We start from the raw sequence: 23,928 nt of genomic DNA on the forward strand, positions 1-23,928 counted from the left end.
GTATTGTAGTCCACCTGCTTATGGATGTAAACAGTGTTCAAGGTCTCATCATCTTCCACGTAGTCTTTTGTGTTTGTCACTGTGGTGTAGTACTTTGGACTGATAACAATAATAATCAAATAGTCTTTCTGAAATCACATCAAGGCAAATGGGTAGAAAGGTTTAGTAATAGATAAAGTGTAATTTTACATACAAATAAGGCAGCCTGCAGTAATCAGATCAAATCAAACCAAACTTAATATATACAGCGCATTTCATACCAAGAGGCAATACACAATGTGCTTCACAGAAGAAAATGGGGAGGGGGGGGATACAAGTACTAATTTGTATTCTAAAATGTTTGATACTAATTTTCAGAGGGATAGAAAAAAAACATTTAATGAGAAGTACAAACATATTACAAAGCACGCACATACACATGTTCTTCCGAGCCACTACAGACCACTGAGAACAGATTAATATCACAGCAAATAATAGGGGAGATTAAAGAGGTACGTCTTAAGATCTCACTTAAAGGTTTCTACAGTTTCAGCCATTCTTTGGTCCCCTGGCAGAGTATCCCAAAGGCTGGGAGCATAGAAACTAAAAGCTGCCTCTACATGTCTCTTGGTCCTGGCTTTTTGAACTGTTAAGAGTTCAGTGCTAGAGGACCTCAGGGATCTACTGGGTGTGTATCGTGAGAGCATGCCTGACATATATTCAGGTGCATGACTATGGAGCGATTTATAGACTGGTAAAAAAAATGTGCTCCAGGGGCCGTATTCACAAAGCCTTTTATCTTACCACTAGGAGTGATCCTGACTCGCGCTAAAACCTTTTACGTAGGAGTAATTTCTTAAAAGTGATTCACAACGGCTCTGAGACCTACTCATACTAAGGATAATACCAACTCCTAAGCTTAAGATAAAAACTCCGTTGCTATGGATGAAGTCGCTTCTCATGCACGAGTTTAGAAGGGGTGAGGACGGTGATTGGTTGTTGACAGGCTCTCTCATTAAAAACTCATTCGTGACGTCTCTCTAACAATCCCACTATATCGACTGAAAATAAGAGAATAACCTAGGCTTCAAATTAAGTCATATTAAATAGTTATGGACAGTGCAGTTAGCAGAATGCACACGCATGATGACAAGTTTGTGCATCCAACGGGAATGACACTTTGCACGTTAAGAGAAATATACAGCGATCAATATAAAATATGGCAATTGCATGTAATCAAGGCAGTAATAATTAAAGCACCCAGCAAACTGTAAGGCTATTATATTTCCAGCCCTTGACCACTTCAAATATCAGCACATGCGGCCCTTTAAGCCCTCCAATCTTAATTGATCAAAGCGAAACGAACGTGAAACGTATAGCCTAAGCGAAAGCCTACTGGTCCCAGGACCAATAGCCACTGTCACCCCAGCGGCATCCAGCTGGTAAGTTCTCAAAAACCTGCTGCAGACCGCTCTGCGTTGAAATGCACAAGTCATCGGTACATCCAACTGTTGGATGATGTGGGGTCTACAGTGCGTTGATAGTTTGATGAATTAAACGGCTGAATGATGATCCCCAGTGTCGTCATTTGCGTTTTCCGCGAAGCCAAATAGCCTATCTTTATGTTTCCAAACATTTCACTTCGGGACACATCGTTGTTTAAAGGCGTCATTGCATCCCGCGCTAATTCTACGACAATATTAATACCTTCACGGTTTAAGCAATGTCTTTTATCAATTCCAAGTCGGCTGCAGCCATCTTACGATTTTTTGTGAATAGGTCTTAGTGACTTAGGAGTCCTCATGAGGAGTTTTAAGCTGTCCTAGACTTAGGTGCTACTTTTAGGGATAAAATATTTTGTGAATTGCTCTTAGTAGAAAAAATTAGGAGTCCTACATTTAAGACTGACACGCCCATTATTTTTAGGAGTTTCTCCTAAATTCGCCACTTATGAGCTACTTTTAGCCCTAAGATTCTTTGTGAATACGGCCCCAGGTTTCTATGAATTATCTCATTGCATGCGATCTAACAATACATGTATAATAAATATAATACAATTGGTATTATATCACAGCATTACTATATGCCTTTATGAAATCAGATGCCCATTATGTTTCCTTGATCATTAACACAGTGACTGGGAAATTGGGGCTGCACTGACAGAGTAAGGAGATTGCGTTCGCTAGAGGAGATGAGAAGAACAAAGGTGTGAACCAACATATGCTGGTGGTGGTAGTGATGACTGTTAAGGACTTTCAATCAACCCTGTCATGCAGAGAATGTGTTGCTAAGTGTGCGTAGCTTTACCTCGCTGATGTAACGCTCCATGAAGTCGATCTTGTTGATGCTTCTGTATTGCTGCTCAAACACGTCAATCTGTGGAAAGATCATACGAACACGTCAGATCTGACACATAACCCTAGAGGGTGCAGAGCACAAACAGCCAATAAAACATACTTCATTTCTTTGTTTAAAAAAAAAAAAAAACTGTTGACAAAATAGAAGAATTGGCACATGATATAATTTTTGTTATAAAAATAGAAGAATTGGCACATGGTATCATTTTTGTTATAAACACGTCAGATCTGACACGTAACCCCAGAGTGTGCAGAGCACAAACAGCCAATAAAACATACTTAATTTCTTTGTTTAAAAAAAAAACCAAACTGTTGACAAAATAGAAGAATTGGCACATGATATCATTTTTGTTATAAAAATAGAAGAATTGGCACATTATATCATTTTTGTTATAAACTAAAGGCAATCTTCTAGTATATTACAAGAATGGTATGATGAGTAATCTGATACAATTTAATCGAATTCAATGTGACTTATATATTCACAGAGTTGAAGCACGTGACTTTTATGGTTGAATTGTATTGAATATATAATACGTTAGTATAGAAGACTGTGCCAGACCAACATAGCATTGCACTATAGTATGCCAAACTATTGTATATGTTACTGTCTTACATGTGTGAAGAAGCCATTGTGCCTCAGCAATGCCACAAACTTGATGACCTCCTTCTTATGTTCGTCATTATCTGTCACATATGTGACAAACACCTTTCCTATATTTATCAACGAGATATGAAAAGAAAACAAACAAACAAAACATAACAAACTTAAAAATTCCATTCGGCCCAAGAGTCAATCTGTGCCACAAGACACACACTTCATATAAAGTCATGATATAATTTCTGTAAGGTGCAGTTACTGACTGAATTCATCCACAGTGACAGTAATATTTCTATCTGTGATATCTATGGTTATTTCAAATCTTTCAGCAGCCACAACAACACCCTGGTAGGAACAGTAAACACATGACTCTGAACATTTGAAAGACACATTCTAACCAAGTACAGACTGACCTTTTACTGTAAGATATATTCTATATGTGCTACAGTGAGGCTTTACATACCAAGGTCTAAATCATCTAATGTATACTATATGTGCTACAATGGGGCTATACAGACCAAGGTCTAAATCATCTAATGTATACTATATGTGCTACAATGGGGCTATACAGACCATGGTCTAAATCATCTAATGTATACATTATATATGTACTACAATGGGGCTATACAGATCATGGTCTAAATAATCTAATGTATATGTACATCTAATGTAGCCTGGTGACACCAGCCTACATATTTCCGCCTGAATTGATTTCAAGCTCATACTCAGTCTGGCCTAACCCCGTTGACAATCGTCTCCAGGGCTCAAAATTTTGTAGGACCAATCAGCGAACAGTTCAGAGCTGTGACGCAAAACTCGCCTTGGAGGAAAAGACACGAAAAGCTATCGGAAAAGTTGTCTCAACTCTCGAGAACATCAGAAAATTAAAAGGAGAACAAGAGTATTTTCTTGTAAGTTTTATGATTGGAAAGGACGTCGTAGCTCTTCTCCCAACTGGCTTTGGGAAGAGTTTAATCTACCGAATGCTTACTAAACGTTGCTGATTGGTTAAGGGAACTCCAATGATTTTAAACCTCAAGATAAGCACCCGCCCATCTCGGAAACCAAAATGCATTGGGTTGGCCCAGACTGAAAGACGGAATGAAATGGAGTCACAGGCTGGTAATGGCCAGGCTACATCTAATGCCCTGCGCAGTGTAACTTTGTAAATATATCACCACATACTTTCTTCAGTTCTAACTGTTTGATGTAGCATTGCATACACACTTTGTTCGAATGAGAGCTTGGCTGTGTCCGACTTCAGTCCAGGGTTCACAGGAGTGTGGTCTCTACAAACAAGTCAAAAGCAGATATCGCTGTTATCAAGGACAACTGCCATGCCTAACACATGCAAGTATAAGTATAAAATAATAACTTTATATCATAATCATACCTCTTCGCTTAACTCTCATTCATGTAACTCACTGCTTCAAGCCAAGAAGCTCAAAGTATGTTAAAAACAGATGAAATTAAAAGGTAAACCAAATACATTTAAATGAATTAGCAGGTTATATACTGCTTTTCAGAAAGAGAAGAAAAAATCCAGAACATAAAAATCACCTATGAATGCAGTTTCTGTGTAAAGGTCTGATTCCATTAGTGCCTGAGAGAGAGAGAGACAGAGAGAGGGAGAGAAAGAGAGAGAGAGAATGGTTGGAGCAGGTAGGGGAAGAACATAAGTTACATAAGTGCTCATCTTCATTGCTGGTGGGTGTAATTATGGGCTGTGCTTGCAAAAAGTGTGAAAACCTGAGATTGGACCAGCTAGTATCCTGTTGAATGCTGGCACAATATATACAATATATACACCACCTACAGTCCATCCCAAACATCCCACCAAGATACCTCAGTGACATCACACTCAAAGCACTGACTGCTCGTTGCCAGGCAAAAGTGGTCTGTGATTATTGCTCTTTATCAAGCTGCTATATGTCAAACAGTCAGTTGTTAACTGTAATAATGACTAGTTTGTGTTATCAAGGTATTCACTGTTATTGTCAGAGGTTGCTATTAGTATAGGTCACATATGAAGGTGGGCAACTGCCAAAAGGTTAGGGACAACCCCTCTCCCACACACCATCCCACCTCTGCCGTGTGTAATGGAGGAAAAAAACAAAAAAACAACCCCCCCCCCCCCCCCAAAAAAAAGCCCAGCAGCATGTAAACGGTCTGACATACTTTTGTCTTGCATGTCGTAACTGCATAAATGTCTTAACTGCATAAATGGTGTCAATAAAAAATGTATCACAAAAAAAGAAGCCCAGCAGCACCACATACGCTAGCCACCTCTGCTAATTGTTCTCCTTAAGCTGGGTGCGGTAACTGATTTGATCCGAAAATCATCAATCATGACCATTTTACAGACATTTTCAAATAAGAGAGGTTTGAATCTGTTGCATTTTACACGTATAAACACACACGCACACACACACACACACACACACACACACACACACACACATATACCACATAACAACTTACAGAAGGGCCTGTAGGGTCTGTGGTTCCCAGGACCCTCATGGGGTTTCGGGTCTATCACCAGCACTTCCACAGGGCACGAGGGACGGCAGGCTGGGGGTACAGGTGATGGGGGGTACAGGTGATGGTTGTGTGGCATGGGGAGGGAGTGGAGGGAGTGCGGCTGCTCCAGGCTGTCCTGCTCGTGGCTGCACCTCCCTGGGAGAGGCAGGGAGCTGCAGTGGGGCAGGGAGTAGCTCCTCTCCGACGGGTAAGTGGAGGGACCTCCAGAGACCATGAAGGAATGCAGAGCTCCAACTGAGTAGCCATTCACAGAGACGTCACTGGCGGGCGTTGGGTGGCGCCAGACGCCTTTGTGCGAGTCGAAGGTACTCAGGGACGCCTCCATCCGGCTTGGGAACGGCGTCGGCTGGCTGTAGCCTGTTGGGAGTCCAAGCGGCTGCTGGTACGGGACATAGCTGGACTTTACGTGGCAGCAGTTTGTGCCAGAGTTTCTGCTGAAGTTACTGGTAAAAGAAAGGTTGGAGGCACCACGCTGTCTCCTGGAAGGCTGCACTGTGGCATGTGGGAATTCATAGAGAAAGCTGTTAGAGGATAGACTGTGCTGTTTTGACTGATGGCTGGCCAAGGCACTATCCACTGTACCATATATGCTCAGAGTCTCATCGTCCTCTTGGGGGTAGTTGATAGACTGTGGCTGAGGACTGCAGCTGGGAAGATGGGAAATGACCAGTGAGTTTGTGGTGTTTTTACCATATTAAAGGAAAAAAAATGGACACTGCATCTAGTGGATATACACACTTAGTAAACAACTAATGCATTAAATATAACAGAGCCATAAAGGGACACACAATAACCTCATGAACCTTATTTGTGTATCACAGGCCATTTACATCTTTTCAAAATATGTGAAACCTAGTGTCAGAATTGGAAAAGAGATGATATAAGGACAGGTCTTAAAGGCTAACTAACTAGCCCCTGTCATACATTGGACAAGTGTCAAAGTTGTGTCATATAGGGAGAGGAAATGACCTATTTGGAATGGTACTCTGCTTGACAACAATGCCTGTTACTTCTCATATTAAAACGTTACCTGTAGTTACATGGTTCCCCTTAACTATATATAATTATCTGATAGATTATATATTGAAACACCAGATGAAACTACAATGGTTGTACACATAATATCATCACAAATAACAGACTTATCTTTGATACACAGATGGGTTGTAAACTGTTTTCAAAGGAAATGACAAACCATACTTTTAAAACCAGGCGAGCATTAAAATGAGACAAATGACAATGATGGTGATGTTGAGGATGATAATGTTAGTATTACTGTTATTACACATGTTATTGTACAGTATGGAAGAGGAAGAGTAGTTAAATTATATACAGTAGTAGAAGTAGAAAGGTAATTGGATACTGGACTGAGGAAGGTTAATGAAACATTTTAGAAGATAATCATCATAAAAAGTTATTTTGTTTTCCTGTGAAAACAACTGGGGCAGCAATTTTTCTGTCGGAAAATGATGCAATGGCAGCAAGAGCTAAGGTCAAAACTAGGGGAAGCCACCGGAACAACCACAGAGTGAGTGACGCCAGAGGAAATTAACCAAAAAATTACCCAGATAAACAGTGTGAACCAACTCCGTGCATTGCATAAGCAGCTATAAAAACCACTCATTGTAAAGAGAGATTCAACACGTTGTCATGAGCGGTTCGGCAATCAATTATTTTCCCAAAATAGCAAATGACTAGATTTTTATAAATAATCTACAACATAATATGCGATATACAATTATAATAGCGAAACAATATGATTTTATCCTTACATTAGGCCTATGTAAATATATTTATAAATACAGTAGATGTGTGCGCGTATTATATGTGTGTGTAGCCTATATGTCTGTGAGTGTGTGTGGGTGAGAGAGAGAGAGAGAGAGAGAGAGAGAGAGAGAGAGAGAGAGAGACATACGTGCGTTTTAAATGTTTGTCGTTTGGCCTACATGGCCATATAATGTGTTCGTATAGCAAAGTTATATAGCCTACATAAAATGGGCAAAGTATCTTAAAGCCATCGATAGAAAAGTGATGACTCCGTCTTGTTTAACAGAAAACAGTCAAACTTTCCACACTCCTCTTTGATTTCACCTGCGTCTCAAAGTAGCCTTCTAGGTCCGTAAAAAGTGAAAGAAGCGTTCCTTGCTTCTTTCAACAACTACACACTATCAAGACTTGCGCGTTTCCTGTCAACGAGCACTTGATTATATCAGTAAGCGATGAGGATGTTTGGCCTGTCTCTAATAAACTGTATTTGTATAGCACCTTTCTTACAAAAACAATGCAGCTCAAAGTGCTCTTCTTGACTCTGTTAAACATGAACACAAATATTATTGATTCAAACTTTAATCCATGTATTTCATAGAAGTTAACCATGTTAGACTACTTGCAAATGTATTCTAAGTTCAAAGTGAAGTTCCCCGGTAGGCTATACGCGATGTAATAGCCTATTATTATAAACTCAAACGTTTTCCCTATAATATTATAACAATATTCTTCCCTATTGTAAATAAAACGCACTAAACACAATACACCATTAGTTATCACAACATTTGACAGAGAAAGGCCCAGTGAACAGAGAATGAAAGTTGGAAGCAGCAATTTGATGCAATTCCAATAATGCAGGTAGAAAAAATGAATGCGATTCCATTTATAAAACACTTACCTCATTCTGTAACGTATAACTGTTAGACCGGTGGTTAGTCGGTCCAAACATGCCACAATAACTGATATTGAATTATTTGAGTGATCCTTTGTTTCGTTCAGTGTACAGTTCCTCTACAGTCGCAAGTCAACACTCACTCGCTCATCTGAAGTTGTGCGCAGCTCTGATGGATGATCAGACCGCCTGTGGAAAGGGTTTGACTTCCGGCGAAGGTAGCCTACTTCATCATTGTCTATTTGCAGACAGTGTTTCACCTTTTCCTTTGATTTGATGGCAGATGTAGGTTACACAAGACTAACTGCTTTCAAAAGTACTTTTATACTTCTGAAAACGTTATGTGCTTTAACATAGATATTTTAATAATCAAAGTGAGGTAACGGTAGGTTAGGAGTACCTAAGATGTCTTTGTTAGCTATATTTAGGCATGAAAGTGCCCCATACATGTACAAATTATAGCTTGGATCTTTCATGATACGCACAGTTGCAGAATTAAACATAACTAATGCCACATTGCTTGGTATTCTAGGACTTGACATATCAAAAAAGAAACGTCATTATTAATTTAATCATTTCTTGTGGGAGTGGTGTTTAGCCTTCAACTGTATTCCATGTTAAATGTTTGTACTTCTACACTAAGCTTAAACCGTACCCGAATGTCACAGCTTCAGTTGTCCACCAGAGGGCCCTAGTGGTAACACCCTGAAACCTCCAGATAACTTCCATCCTCATCACTGGACACTAATCATGTCTTGCCTGTATCATGGACCCTGTTGTGCCTAGCATGCAAGCCTTGATCTGCTCTCAGGACTGAAATCAAGACCCATTATCTCTGATCACCAGTGATAGGCTCTGCAATGTGTTAGCTTACACACTTTTATAGAAAACAGCAACATATAATAATAATGGATTTTATTTATAAAGCACTTTAAAATACAAAGAAGTCTCAAGGTGCTTTACAGGTTAAATAATTAATCACAGTACATGTAAGTAACACATCACCACCATATTTGTTAACTAAGTAGCGCGAGACGGCTCCATTACCTGACACTGTTCTACTGGCTTGCATCCTTTATACATTATGTCCACATCTGGCAATCACTGTATCTTTTCAGTTACGCTCCTATGACATAGCTTTTGACACAGTGTGACACACTTTCAGTGACAAATAAGTCTAAGATGTATATCAATACAAGTATAATTTTATTTCCATTTCATGAAGCCTAACTTCATCCATACCACTGCAATTTGATTTCATTCAACCATAAATAAGCTGGGGGGTCAAGGATCACTGTAGCTTATGCAGGAAAGAGGAGGTGTTGACCCTCTTCTGTTTGGACAAACAGGACTCCAGCCAGGTCTTCTGCACAGGTAAGGCCTGAGGGTACTGCTGCACAAGCTCCCGCAGCTCCTGAGAGGAGAGACACATGATTTATAGGAAGCACACCCGGGAGCTGTTCCAGTAATACAATCTGATCGGGCGCCTAGCAAATCTTTCCACTCAGGGTTCCCACGCTTGCCTTGAAAAAAAATTCCATGCTACCTCCTGATTTTCCAGGTACCATATAAAGTGATGATCTATAGGCCCCTGAAGCGCCCCCCTTCCCTCACACACACAACCCCCTAGAACACCTGACTACTTACTTGATTTAAAAGATGTGTCAGTCAAGTCTACATTGTAAATGCTTAGAGATTATGTCTTTTTTATAATATTCATGCATGAAATAATGCAACAAGCTGTAGATGAACAATCAACTGTGAGGTTGACCTATGCTAGAAGTTGGCTAGAAGTCTCTCTCTCTCCCTACACCGATCCCCTGCCTCTCTCTCTCTCTCTCTCCACCGATCACCTGTCTCTCTCTCTCTCTCTCTCCCTCCCTCCACCGATCCCCTGTCTCTCTCTCCCTTCACCGATCCCGTTACTCTCACCCCAGTGTGCTGGTGTACGGCCCTCAGAAAGCAGTGTGCTGGTGTAAGGCCCTTAGGGACACGTTTCTAACCCAGCTCCCACGGCCCTCTCTTCCTCCCGTCCCTGCTGAGACCTGCATGTGCTTGCTAACCATCATTAATGAATCCACATTCAAAACAAACTCCCCTAAATGTGGTGAATTACACGGTTTTAGGAAAAGTCAATGAGTAAAACTGCATATGGGGATCAAACATAGTTCTAGTATTTTAAAAGCAAGGTAAAAATCAGCAAGTTGCAGCCAGCTAGTTAGCAAGATTGCACTGCTTACTACCTAACATTGATAAACCCAGGTTTACCGCACAGTTAAAACAACTAGAAAATGCATTTCCTGAAGGAAATACCAGTGCATGAAATGCAAAAGTTAGGAAAGGAAGAAGAAAAGAAAGAAGAGTGAAAGAAGGAAAGAAGAAAGGAAAGAAGAGTGGAAGAAGGAAAGAAGAGTGAAGAAAGGAGAGAAGAGAGGAAGAAGGAAAGAAGAGTGAAAGAAGGAAAGAAGAAAAGAAAGAAGAGTGAGGAAAGGAAAGAAGAGTGGAAGAAGAAAAGAAAGAAGAGTGAAAGAAGGAAATCATAGTTGAAGAAGGAAAGAAGAAAGGAAAGAAGAGTGAAAGAAGGAAAGAAGAAAGGCGAGTGAAGAAAGGAAAGAAAAGTGAAAGAAGGAAAGAAGAGTGGAAGAAGGAAAGAAGAGTGAACAAGAGTGAAAGAGAAAAAGAGAGTGAAAATATTGAAAAAAGGAGATAAAAATGGAGTGAAGAAGAGAGATTGAGTGTGAGAGAAAGTAGACTGAGAGGGATAGAGAGAAAGATGGAGAGATGGAGAGAGAAAAAAGTAGAGAATGGAAGGTGTCTTAATGTTCCTAGTTACAGTTAAATTGAGAGGGACAGAGAAAAGGTTCCTTGGATTTGGCGCAGGTGTCAGTGGAGCACAGGTGCAAGCCAGTTTAAAGACCCTATTATGATGTCATAATGGCCCAATGTAAGTCAATGGGAAAATTTAGATTCGTTTTTATTTAATATCTTAAAAAGTATAAAGTTTAGAAAAGTGAAAAATACATAGCATAAGTGTCCTTTACAAGACCTACGCGACAAAGTTTGAATGAAGTTTCTACGTTAAACGGTTCGGGCTGAATTAATCGCAGAAAAAGGTAAGAAGAAGAAGAAGAAGAAGAAGAAAATGCCTAGGAATAACAATACAGGGCATTTCATGCACTGTAATAACCCTAACTTGCGTAAGATGTTTCACTGTAGATGTCAAGGCTCCCATGTTGGCTGGGAAATGTATGTATTTGACCCTTCTATTTAGATCGCGAGTAACGTTTCTTGGCTATATTCCCGAAGTCCACCAATCCGAAACTATACTTTTAAAGTCCATTTCACCAGGTTGCCTGCATCAAATTCCAACATCCAATATACCGGAAAGGATGCCAAGAGCATGCTCTACATCTACAACATGGGATCATCCATTTCTATCAACAGTAAAAGCTGCTCACATGTAATAATAATAATAATAATAATACATTTTATTTGTATTGCACTTTACATCATACAGATCTCAAAGTGCTACATATTCACAACACAAAAACAACAACAACAATGAACATAATTAGCAGAAAGCTTTTGAAAAAAGATAGGTTTTTAGGCCTTTTTTAAAAACGTCAGTAGACTGTGGGGCCCTGAGATGGTCAGGGAGGGCATTCCACAGCCTTGGGGCAGCAGAGGAGAAAGCCCGGTCACCCATGGTGCAGAGCTTAGTTCTGGTGGCTTGAAGGGTGTTTGCAGATGCAGAACGGAGGGAGCGTGAGGAGGTCTGGGGGGAGAGGAGTTCCCTGAGGTAGGGGGGAGCATGTCCGTATAGGCATTTGTGGGTGAGGAGGGAGACCTTGAACTCAATTCTGAGTGGGACTGGGAGCCAGTGAAGTGCTTTCAGGGTGGGGGTGATGTGGTCGTGTTTACGCACCCTCATCAGGATCCTGGCAGCGCTGTTCTGGATGTATTGCAGTCTCTGTATGCTCTTGCCAGGGATCCCAATGAGGAGTGCGTTACAGTAATCAAGTCTGGAGGAGACAAAGGCGTGGACAAGCTTCTCTGCATCTGCCAGGGTGAGTGATGGACGGAGTTTGGCAATGTTCCTGAGGTGATGAAATGAAACCTTGCAGAGGTGTTTGATGTGGGTGTCATAAGTCAATTCAGCATCCATTTTTACACCCAGGTTGGTAATTGATTTGGAGAGAGAGATGTTTTGGCCAGAGAAGGTAATGTTAGTGATGGAGGAAGAGCGGAGCTGATGTGGTGTGCCGACTAGTATGGCTTCCGTTTTCGAACTGTTCAGCTGTAGAAAGTTTACCTTCATCCACGCCTCAATCTCCTCCAAGCAGGTGGTCAGAGTAGATGTTGGCAGAGGTGCAGCAGAAGTGGGTGTTGTCCTAATGTAGAGCTGTGTGTCATCAGCATAGCAATGGTAGGAAATCCCATGCTTGCTGATGACATTACCCAGGGGGAGCAGGTAGAGGGAGAAGAGGGTGGGGCCTAGCACAGAGCCTTGAGGGACGCCGCAGGTGACGTTGTGGGTGTAAGATTTGTTTTTGCCCAAGGCGACGTGCTCAGTTCTGTTGGTTAGGTAGGAGGTGAACCAGTTTAGCACATTGCCTGAGAGCCCAATGGTGTATTGTAGGCGGTGGAGGAGGATGTTGTGATCCACTGTGTCGAAAGCAGCTGTTAGGTCCAGGAGGATGAGGAGAGATGGGGAGCCAGTGTCTGCTGCCATCAGGAGGTCATTGGTGACTCTGACCAAGGCTGTCTCTGTACTATGGCCAGTACGAAAACCTGACTGCAACTTCTCAAAAAGATTATTAAGTTTGAGGTGATCTTGGAGTTGTGCTGCAACAGTTTTTTCCAGAACCTTTGATAGGAAAGGAAGATTGGAGATGGGCCTGTAGTTGGAGAGGACTTCAGGATCCAGAGAGGGTTTTTTCAACAGTGGTCTGATGACAGCAGTTTTTAACAAGTTAGGGATATGGCCGGCCAGGAGGGAGATGTTAATGATCCTGGTGATGAGTGGAGAGATGGCAGAGATGTTGGTTTTCAGCAGGGTTGAAGGGAGAGGGTCCAAGGCACAGGTGGACAGCTTCATTTTTCTGATGATAGCCTCCACCTCTTCCTGCGTGACATCAGAGAAGAAGCAGAGGGGCGGGACAGACTTTAACAGTGGGTTGGCAGTTGTGAGAGGCATGGCAGAAGTGGTGGAGAGGTGTGAGCGGATGTTCTCAACTTTTTGTCTGAAGAAAGTCATGTGCAAGTTGCACCTCTCTTCAGTGACCTCAGAAAAGGATGGTGAAGGGGGTTTGAGAAGGTGATTTATTGTGGAGAAAAGTTGTTTGGAGCTACCAGGGCTGTTGTTGATGATGGTAGAGTAGTACTTGGACCGTGCATCCCTCAGAGCATCTGCATATGCCCTCCTGTGTTCCCTGTAAGCTTGATTATGAACAGTCAGTCCAGAGGCCTTGAGCCGCCTTTCAAGGACACACCCAGCCGTCTTCATCTTCCGCAGCTCGCAGGTGTACCAGGGTGCCGAGCGCAAAAATGAAACTGACCTAGATTTTAAAGGGGCATGATGATCCAGAAGACTGCTCATAGACTGGTTGTAGTGATCTACTGAGTCAGCAACACAGAGGAAGTCAGTAGAGCCCGAGGAGAGAAGTTGAAGGTCCAGGGCCAGGGCATCCACGTTGATGTTTTTTAGGTTTCTGAAGTGGATCTGCCGCTTGGGTTTTGAGAGGGGGGAAGGAAAAGACAGCTCCATTGACACAACCTTGTGATCGGAGACACCAAGATCATAAACCTGTAAGTTTCTGAGGGGGGCGGAGTTAGAGATGACCAGGTCAAGTGTGTGTCCCCTGGAATGTGTGGGAACATCAACATGTTGTTGTAGGTCAAGAGAGTCCAACAGTTGAAGAAAGTCAGCAGCTGAGTGGCATGAAGGGGTGTCAACATGAATATTTAGATCTCCCAGGATTATGATGTTGGCAGAGGTAGTACAGAGTGTTGTGAGGAGATCGGACATTTCTGGGATGAAAGCAGAGTTGGGTTTTGGAGGCCGGTAGATGAGGATAACAGTCATGGGAAAAGGGGGCTTACATTTAAAAGCAAGACACTCACAGGAGGATGTTGTAGGCAGTGGGATGGGGAACAACTCCAGGTCCTGTCGATGGATGACAGCGAGGCCACCACCACGGCCAGTGCTGCGAGCTGCCTCCAAGTAACTGTAACCTGGGGGACAGGCTTCATTTAGGGCAGAGTAAACCCCTGGCTGGTGCCAGGTTTCTGTCAAACACATAAAGTCATGTCCTTTTTCCCTGATATGTTCTTCAATGAGGGTGGATTTATTGTTGATGGATTGGATGTTCAACAGTTCGAATTTGATCAATGACTGTGGGATGAATCTCTGTACAGGACGTAAAACATTTAAATCCACTCCACGCAGACTAGAATCCACTCCACGAAATCCATTCAGCAGAGGGTGCGGGGATCTCGCGGTGCTTCCCACGTTGGAGTGCAGAGATCTCACGATGTTACCTGTGTTGTTGTTGGCAGAGGCTACGGCTATGTAAAGGTTTTTATAAACGCATCTTAATTCTGTGTTCAATTGTACTATTTTTCACATCATCCAATCAAATTTTCCAGGACAACTGTTTCAATTTCCATGTAAGTGTTCACTTTTGCCCAGTTTCCATGACTTTTCCAAACCTGGAAAATGAAAAAATAAATTCCATGTTTTCCATGGTTTCCAGGTACCGTGGGAACCCTGCCACTGCACAGCCGAGCCTCAACACATGACACTCTTGGCACAGGGCACAGAAATCAATTTCCATACACTCTAGCACTTGATTGGCATAATGTGAGGCCCTAATACATTGACTTTAAAGCAGGTCTCGGTACTTAACAAATGTGAGAACTTGCTTTCAACTGCCCAACAAAAGCAACCTTCTTTTCTTTCTTTTTTTTAAAAGACTGCTTGAGGCAAGTAGGACTGCCTGGCACATTTCTAAATGCTTCAAGAAAGCATGCAGAATGTTTTAAATAAAAGCTATAATTTAATTATTCTGTCAGGATTGATTCACTTCAACCAACAAAAACATTTTCCCCACGTAAAGGCATCATTAGTCTATGACCCATACGTTTGAAACACAACTGTACGATGTTTTATTTACCTAAAACCGGCTTAACCATCATAATACATACAGTACTGCGCAAAAGTTTTAGGCAGGTGTGAAAAAATGCTGTAAACTAAGAATGCTTTCAAAAATGGAAGTGTTAACAGTTTATTTTCAACCTCTACCATGCTTCACTGTTGCCTGCAGACTCTCATTATTGTACCTCTCTCCAGCCTCCAGCGAACAAACTGCCTTCTTCTACAGCCAAATATTTCTAATTTTGACTCATCAGTCCAGAGCACCTTCTGCATGTTTCTGCACCCTAGTTTCTATGTTTACGTGCTTAGTTCAGTCACTTGGCCTTGTTTCCTTGTCGGGGTAGAGCTTTTTGGCTGCAACTCTTCCATGAAGACCACTTCTGGCCAGACTTCCCCGGACAGTAAATGTCTGTACCTGGGTACCACTGGTTTCTGCCAGTTCTGAGCTGATGCCACTGCTTGAAATCTTCCGATTTCAAAGGTAAATAAGCTTGATGTGTTTTTCATCAGCTGCATTAAGTTTCCTTGGCTGAACCCTGCGTCTACGATCCTCAACGTCTTCTTCAAAAGAGCTGGAACTGCACATTTTGAAACCCCTGTCTGCTTTGAAATCTTTGTCTGGGAGAGACCCTGCTGATGCAGTATAACTACGTTGTGTCTTGTTGCTGTGCTCAGTCTTACCATGTAAATGGATACAAAATAAACATTTATTGTTTACATTTTTCAAAGCATTCTTAGTTCATAGCATTTTTTCACACCTGCCTAAAACTTAGCAGGAACCTTGAATGAAAATGAACTCATGTGAATGAACAGTCTTGCGCTGTGCTATGCGAGGCATGGGGTGAGCAGGTGTGGGTACCTGGGTATGAACAGGACTATCCACTTCAGCCACAACATGAGTGACACGTGCGCTCATCAGGTCCTCCTCATGACCATCATATGTGCAGTTACGGTTAAGGCAAACAAGCTGGACCCCTTCTAACCTTCCAACCTTCCAACGTACTTAAAAAAATCGATAAAGTGTAATAACGCAATTTTGTTCAGCATTATATTATTATATATCGATATACTGTATAGGAGCAAAGTGTCGTGGTATTTATTTATTTATTTAATATTACGATTCGAATTCTATTTTTGCACATATACCTACTCTGATAGCATTGATTCTGAAGGCTTTTTTTTTATTTTCTTGCGTCACCGTGGAAATTGGAAAGTAAGTCACATTCACTAACAAATGTACCATGCTAATTGGGCCTGCAGAGACTACCAGTAAAAGTAACGTGATATATAAAAAAAAAGGACCAGATTGCAATACTTACCACCACTGTGCCAATTCCCAGCCCTACCTCTACGACATTCCTTAACATTTGCCATTTGGTCTTAAACAACTAAACCTTGAGGATGTGTTGACACTTGGAATTGTAAACACACAGTAATTACAGCTTATCAATTTGATAGATGTGTTTTGCCAGATGATCTTAACCACAGGTTTCTGGTGTACTCGTTTTCTTGGTTTCATCGGGTTGTTATAAATGGTAATGTCTTGCCTGATTGGGAAGATACAAAGTCTGCCTTGCCTCTTTCCTGGTTCTCCAAAACAAAAAATCCAATATCTCTTTGTTCAATTCAGTCTCCTCTACCTCTAAATCACTCTACGTGACACCCGAGTGGCCATCGTGTGAACTACCTGCTTTATCTGCCGCACAAATGTGTTAGACCTAGCATCTGAAAGGATATGTGATGAGGTAGCGTGACAGTCTCTTCCTGTCCGAGGCAGCCATGTTGAAGAAGAAGACATGAACGCCGCACATGAAGTCAGACAGGCTAAACGTAGCCGGGCTGCAACTGGACCCGGCTGGCTCCTCAGAACTGTCTCCCATCACCGCTCCCTCGGGACTTGAGGAGTGTTGGGAGACAGGTGATGACGGGAGTTCTCTCCGAGCCGGTGGCGAGACAGCCCGATCACAGGCTGAATGATGTGCGGAGGTGGACGGTGCAGAGTTGGACGCTGTGGTGTTGACAGAGGCAGTCCTGCGGTAGTAGTATCTAGACAACATTAAGGACTTGACACTGGAAACAGGACCACTGACCTATCCGCTCTATATTTACTCAGCTACAGTTAACTTTCTATAACTATTGCCACGTCATTCCCAAACACGCACACACTTTCAAACACAAAACTTGATGATGTCTTCTACTTGCGATGCAGTGCAGCATCTCTAAAGCACAACTAATGTTTAGATGGGTGTGTGGGCTGTGAAAAGGAAACACTTTCCTCTGGAGGTGAGATGGATACATGGATGTCTGGATGCCCCTTGTGACCAGGTGTTTCCTAATGAGCCTCTCGGTGCCATACCAGTTGAAGGCTTTGGTGGAGTGTCCGATGCGTGGTAGATGGACACTCGCTGGAAGAGACAAACAAGGAGTAGAATGTTGACTTCAGTCTGAAATGGCAGTTAATTAAGGGAAGAAATGCAGAATCAATTAATTAGTTGGATGGATGGATAGATCAGTAGATAGATAGATCGGCAGATACTTAATTTGGGCCCAAAAGAAATGTAGACATCCAGTTTTAAATTAGAAATGACTCTTGTCTAAAATATGTTTTCCCTAACTGATCTTGCTTTCACTCTTCTGATGTGAACTACGTGCACCACTACACATCCCGCCATGGATTCCCCCTCCGGCTACCACCGAACTAAGAGTACCGCTCATCCCCTTGGCCACGCTGGAGATCTTCCTTAGGCCTTCCTCCAAGGCGCTGAGCAGGATGCCAGAGAGATTGTTTGCCTTGTCTCGAGTCTGGGCCACGATCAGTGCCAGCTGCAAGAAACCAGTAGGTCATTGGCACCAGACGATCAACAAAAACAAGACGTCAATCGTCAGTGTGTAATTATCCCTGACAAATGGTGCCTTGCTTCATTGAATACATAAATAAAGACGGCATCAAACAAAGTGTGCAGAGATGAATAACAACATTGGTTTTCTTTTCTAATACTCTTGCTGGGTGTTTACAGTCCTGAGGTTAAATTCCATCGCAGCCTTCACTCAAACAGCACAGGCCCTAAAGCCTCGAATGACGTTCACTTACATGATCTTTCCCATCCAGTCTGGACTGCTTATCATTGATAGGGAAGAACAGCACATGCCCCAGCTCCAAGTCTAAACACAGGCATGAATATTATTAGATCAACAAGAAACTAGTGACAATTGCTCAGTATGTGTTTTGTGAACTATGAGGGTCCAATAAAGCTTATATACACTCAAGCATATGCAAAATTGCCTGTGTGTAAACATGGAGGACAGTGTGTAGTAGGGGTGGGTATTGCCAAAGAAGTCACGATTCGATTCGTATCACGATTCACATGCCACGATGCGATTCTATCACGATGCATCGCGATACTTGAATTATTGCGATGCATTGCGATGCATTGCGAATTTTCACTGAACACTGTTTGAAAAAAATTAAGCCATTACCAGTGGCTGACTGGCTGTGTATGATCTGGATAGTGTGTTCAATTGATAACTCAAAGCAACTCAGTTCATACATAGCTGTATTTATTTAAACGACTTTTGGAGGTTACTTAACACAAATATTATTATTACTGGATATACTGCATGTTTTGTTTATGAATGACTTGTCGCAGTATCGCGCGGCTGGAAATGCTTGATGTTCGCCAACCGTTCATGCAATTTAAAAAAAAAAAAAAAAAAAAAAATTTTTTTTTTTTTTTTTAATTAATAATCGATACTTGGCGTCAACAATCGATGCAGTAGATCGTGAAAATTAGAATCGCGATGCATCGTCATGACGATTATTTGGCACACCCCTAGTGTGTAGCCAGCAATCAAAGTCTTGGTCATAATATGACAACTCTAGAAGCAGTAAACAACATGCAGTAAACAACATACTGCATTTGAAATGAATCATCTGGTTCTGGTGAATGTGAGGGGTGGAGGGGAGGAGTGTGTGAAGACTGTTGTGCTGCAGTACTGGAGACATACGTTTTATGGAGTTTTATTTTCTTATGCTATGCATTTTATGCATTACATTTTAAATATTTTAATAATTTAATGAAAATATTAAACATTTTAATAATTATTATCATCATTTTAATGAAAATATTAAACATTTTAATAATTATTATCATAATTTTAATGAAAATATTAAACATTTTAATAATTATTATCATAATTTAATTTTTTTTTGCACTATATCTGAGTTTTTATGTTGATTTGATGTCTATTTTTATGTGCATGTAATTTCTTTGTGCACGTTATGAATTTGCTGTAAAGCACTTTGAGCTGCATTCTTTTGCATGAAAGTTGCTATATAAATAAAAGTGATTATTATTATAAGCAGAGGTGCAGCATGTGGGACACCTTTCATTTCCCCAGCCAGCTCATATTGCTTGCGGGGCTCGTCTGACCGAAGCTCCAGTGCGGTGAACAGACCCCCTCTGCCCCAGCGGCCACAGTCATCTGTACACACACACACACACACACACACACACACACACACACACACACACACACACACACACACACACACACACACACACACACACACACACACACACACACACACACACACACACGACAAAAAGGAGATTCAACATACAGTATATATTATATGTGTTATTTAACATGGACATACAGAAACACCAACATGTATTGGTTTGGTGTGTGTGTGTGTATGAGATATGTGTAAATACTTACACATATCTCATACACACACACAAACACACACCTCAAAAAAAAGACATGGGCCTACCTACACATGTCAAAGGGAGTGCCTATGCCAACATATTTTATATCTCTGTACATGGCCAGTTGAAGCCTACAGGTGCGTGGTGAGAGGAGACATGCTTACCAACGCAGTGAACAACGATGGCGTCCTCCTTGGCAGTGTGCGGGTGCGTGACGTCGCCCAGCACGTAGCGTATGGCCATGTGCTCAGAGTCAGTGGAGCAGGCGCTAGCAGCATCTTCGTCTCCATCATGCTCTTCCTCTTCATCGTCATCACCCTCCGAGTCCAGAGCAGGTAAACACATGGATGTGTACCCGCATGACTCCCACCAGGCCCTCCTACTCGTATCACACACACACACACACACACACACACACACACACTGATTAGGGCGTATCTATTTCACATAAGGCCACTGCATGCCGGGCAAGCTCTTGGCCATCATGGGCAATGTTAATCACCCCCTCCACCATGTCCTGGCAGGACAGTCCAGCAGCCTCCGTAGCGGGCGGCTCAACACGATACGATCAAGGACTGAGCGACATAGGAGGTAATTTGTCCTAGCTGCCATTAAACTTTAATTATTATGCACTTTACACCATACATCCTTCATCCTACACTGTACATAACTGAATTGGATTGTTTGTATTGTATCATATTGTCTGTATATATTGTTTGTATTATTGTAAATATGAGAGAGCTACAAGATCCCAGAATTTCCCCACAGGATTAATAAAGTATTTATCTATCTATCTATCTATCTATCTATCTATCTATCTATCTATCTATCTGCATTTCACATGATATGATGTAGGAGTCACACTAAAATCTGTCTGTTTTGTACTACACTCGCTCTAGCAAATAATAAGTAAATAATTTAAGCCTATAAAATCAGTACAAATGTTTCACTACATTTCTATTTCCAGTATAACACTACTTAAGACTATTTTCACACTACATACATAGGCTGTTTGTATACATTTCCCCAGTCTTTCCCCACTGATGTCAGTGCTCTCCCATCATGTCCCTGATAGTGTGGTGTGGCTCTGGGCTTCTCTCACTTCTTGAACTGCCTCTGCTCCTCCTGCCTCTTCTTGCGCTCATCCATCAGCTTGGCCCTTTTGGCGGCGGCCTCCTGCCTCCCCTGCCTCCGCTGCTCCAGCTCGTCCGTGGTCAGGGGCCGCTTCAGCCTCACGGGGCTCCGCAAGGGCCCCGCCAGAGATGCCTGTGTGAGAACACACACACACACACGCATACATAAATACACATAAATACATGACTCTAATGTAACGCATACATACAGTGGGGAAAATAGTATTTGGACCCCTACCGATTTCGCAAGTTTGGCCACTTGCAAAGAAATGTGTGATCTAGAATTGTATTGGTAGGTGTATTTTAACAGTGAGAAACAGAATATCAACAAAGAAATTCAGAAAACTGCATTTTATAACATTTATGACTTATTTGCATTTGATGCAAAAAATAAGTATTTGAACCCCCAAGCAAACAGCAAGAATTCTGGCTCACAATGACCAGTTATGTGCCCAAGAAGCACACAGATTAGTCCTCATTAGGTCTAACAAGGTACACCTGATCTCAACTGGTGACGTTTATAAAAGAAACCTGTCCAAAGAATCATACTTCACACCTTCAACCTCACCAACATGGGCAAGACCAAAGAGTTGTCCAAGGACGTCAGAGATAAGATTGTAGACCTGCACAAGGCTGGAATGGGCTACAAAACCATTGGAAAGCAGCTTGGTGAGAAGCAGACAACTATTGGTGCGATTATTCGTAAATGGAAGCAACACCAAACAAATTTTAATCGCTCTAGGTCTGGGGCTCCATGCAAGATATCCCCTTGTGCGGTATCAGTGATCATTCAAAAGGTGCAGAATAACCCCAGAACTACACAGGGGGAGCTTGTGAATGATCTCAAGGCAGCTGGGACCACAGTCACCAAGAAAACCATTGGCAACACACCACGCCGTAATTTCTTGAAGTACTGCAGCACTCGCAAGGTCCCCCTGCTCAAGGAAGCGCATTTACAGGGCCATCTGAAGTTTGCCATTGCACACTTGAATGATTCTGATTCTTGAATGATGAAGGATTGGGAGACAGAATGTGGTCAGATGATACCAAAATCAAGCTCTTTGGCATCAACTCGACTTGCCGTGTTTGACAGGGGGGGATGCTGAATATGACCCCAAGAGTACATCATACCCACCATCAAGCATGGAGGTGAAAACATTATGCTTTGGGGCTGTTTCTCTGCCAAGGGTACAGGACGACTCCACCGCATCAAGGGGACTATGGATGGGGCCATGTAACGTGGAATATTGGGTTTGAACCTCATTCCCTCCCATTGAAAACGCAACCTTAAAGATTTGGAGAGGATCTGCAAAGAGGAGTGGACCAAAATCCCTCCTGGTGACCAACTACAAGAAACGTCTGACGTCTGTGCTTGCCAACAAGGGTTATTCCACCAATAATAATAACAATAACCCACCATTTTTGTCAGTCAGTTTTGCTAGGGGTTCAAATACTTATTTTTTGCATCAAATACAAAAAAAGCCATAAATGTTATAAAATGCATTTTTTTGTTGATATTCTGTTTCTCACTGTTAATATACACCTACCATTACAATTTTAGATCACACATTTCTTTGCAAGTGGCCAAACTTGTGAAATCGCCAGGGGTTCAAATACTTATTTTCCCCACTCTAAATACACATAAATACATGACTCTAATGTAATGACGCCCAAGAGACATACAGAGTGTGTGTTCTCAAACAGGGATTCTCTGAGAAATACTTGGCTTGCCGCAGTAATAAAGTATGGTGGGTTTGTGTGTGCAAGTGGTGAGTGCATGCTTAAATGCGTGTGTGTGTGTGTGTGTGTGTGTGTGTGTGTGTGTGTGTGTGTATGTGTGTGTGTGTGTGTGTGTCCTCACTCCAGTTGTACAACGCAGAGCCCGTCCCTCGTTGCCCGCCCCCTGCTGCTGGGTCAGCTGCTCCTGCAGCAGGGAGGTGAAGGCCTCCTGGTCCTCAGTGCTGGGGTCCCGTGAGTAGTCCCTCCCCTCAAAGTAGTACATGTGGTCTGGGGGAGAGAGGAGAGGCAGCACGGGATCATTCAAGAGATTCTCTTCACCACCATCATAGTCTGTCATTGTCCTTACTGTGTTTCTGAGGTGGGGATCATATTATAGTTAAAATGCTAAACATGAAACTGATATTTAGTTTTTTATAAGCTACATTTCATATTTTTAAATGACCCTATCATGAAGGAGACTGAAGTCTACAAGGCACTCCAAATCTCACTCTGGCCATCGGTGTCAGATTCTGCCTCTTCATCCTCCAAGGGGATGACAGGATCGTCCTCAGTTAGCCACTGGCCGTTGCGAGACTGACCCAGGATCAGTCCCAGGTCCACATCCTGAACGGAGCTCTCCTCCGACGCTAGTAGCTTATCCACCCCAAACTTCAGGATGTCACTCAGCTGCAGCGGAGAGCAAGGAAAGATGGAAAGAATGATTTCAGGAAGAAAGAAGAGTGAAGAAAATTAGTGACTCGAGATGAAATTAGTGACTCGAGATTAAATCGGTCATCACAACTCACTCCCCGTCTTTGGTTGTCTGCATGGGTGCTTGTCTGGGCATGAGTCGTGAGGAGTTAACCGTGGCAGTGGCGGAGTGGCAGTTGTCATTAGCATTCATGGCTATCGGCACTGCAGCCACACCCAGCAGGCCCTGGGTTACTAGTAGGGGTGGGAATTGCCCCAGAGACAGGGATTGACTACCATCATGATATTTCGGCCATGATGCAATATTATTGTGATTCTTTACATGTTGCGATACAGCAGGTATTGCGATTTCATTTTTGTGAT

General features: G+C 42.3%; 1 protein-coding gene across 2 annotated transcripts in view; it reads right to left on the reverse strand.

Moving 5' to 3' along the window:
* Positions 1 to 9,117: 9,117 nt before the first annotated feature.
* The window catches only part of chd1l (chromodomain helicase DNA binding protein 1-like), a 35,524-nt gene continuing 20,713 nt past the window's right edge, over positions 9,118 to 23,928 (reverse strand). The window contains exons 15-25 of one of the 2 annotated variants that reach the window (XM_080833154.1): positions 23,364 to 23,541; positions 22,997 to 23,142; positions 21,105 to 21,268; positions 20,167 to 20,381; positions 19,677 to 19,775; positions 18,385 to 18,455; positions 18,002 to 18,116; positions 17,590 to 17,698; positions 17,036 to 17,339; positions 16,153 to 16,260; positions 9,118 to 9,551 (exon numbers count right to left, since the gene is read on the reverse strand). In XM_080833154.1, coding sequence (XP_080689280.1) covers positions 9,429 to 9,551; positions 16,153 to 16,260; positions 17,036 to 17,339; positions 17,590 to 17,698; positions 18,002 to 18,116; positions 18,385 to 18,455; positions 19,677 to 19,775; positions 20,167 to 20,381; positions 21,105 to 21,268; positions 22,997 to 23,142; positions 23,364 to 23,541 — 1,632 coding nt within the window. In that variant the 3' untranslated portion in view covers positions 9,118 to 9,428. Of the gene's footprint in view, positions 9,552 to 16,152; positions 16,261 to 17,035; positions 17,340 to 17,589; positions 18,117 to 18,384; positions 18,456 to 19,205; positions 19,287 to 19,676; positions 19,776 to 20,166; positions 20,382 to 21,104; positions 21,269 to 22,996; positions 23,143 to 23,363; positions 23,542 to 23,928 lie in introns of those variants that run through there. The other variant, XR_013968540.1, reaches the window with a different exon arrangement.

Source organism: Sprattus sprattus (genome assembly GCF_963457725.1).
Source record: "Sprattus sprattus genome assembly, chromosome: 2".
NCBI classification, from domain to species: domain Eukaryota; kingdom Metazoa; phylum Chordata; class Actinopteri; order Clupeiformes; family Clupeidae; genus Sprattus; species Sprattus sprattus.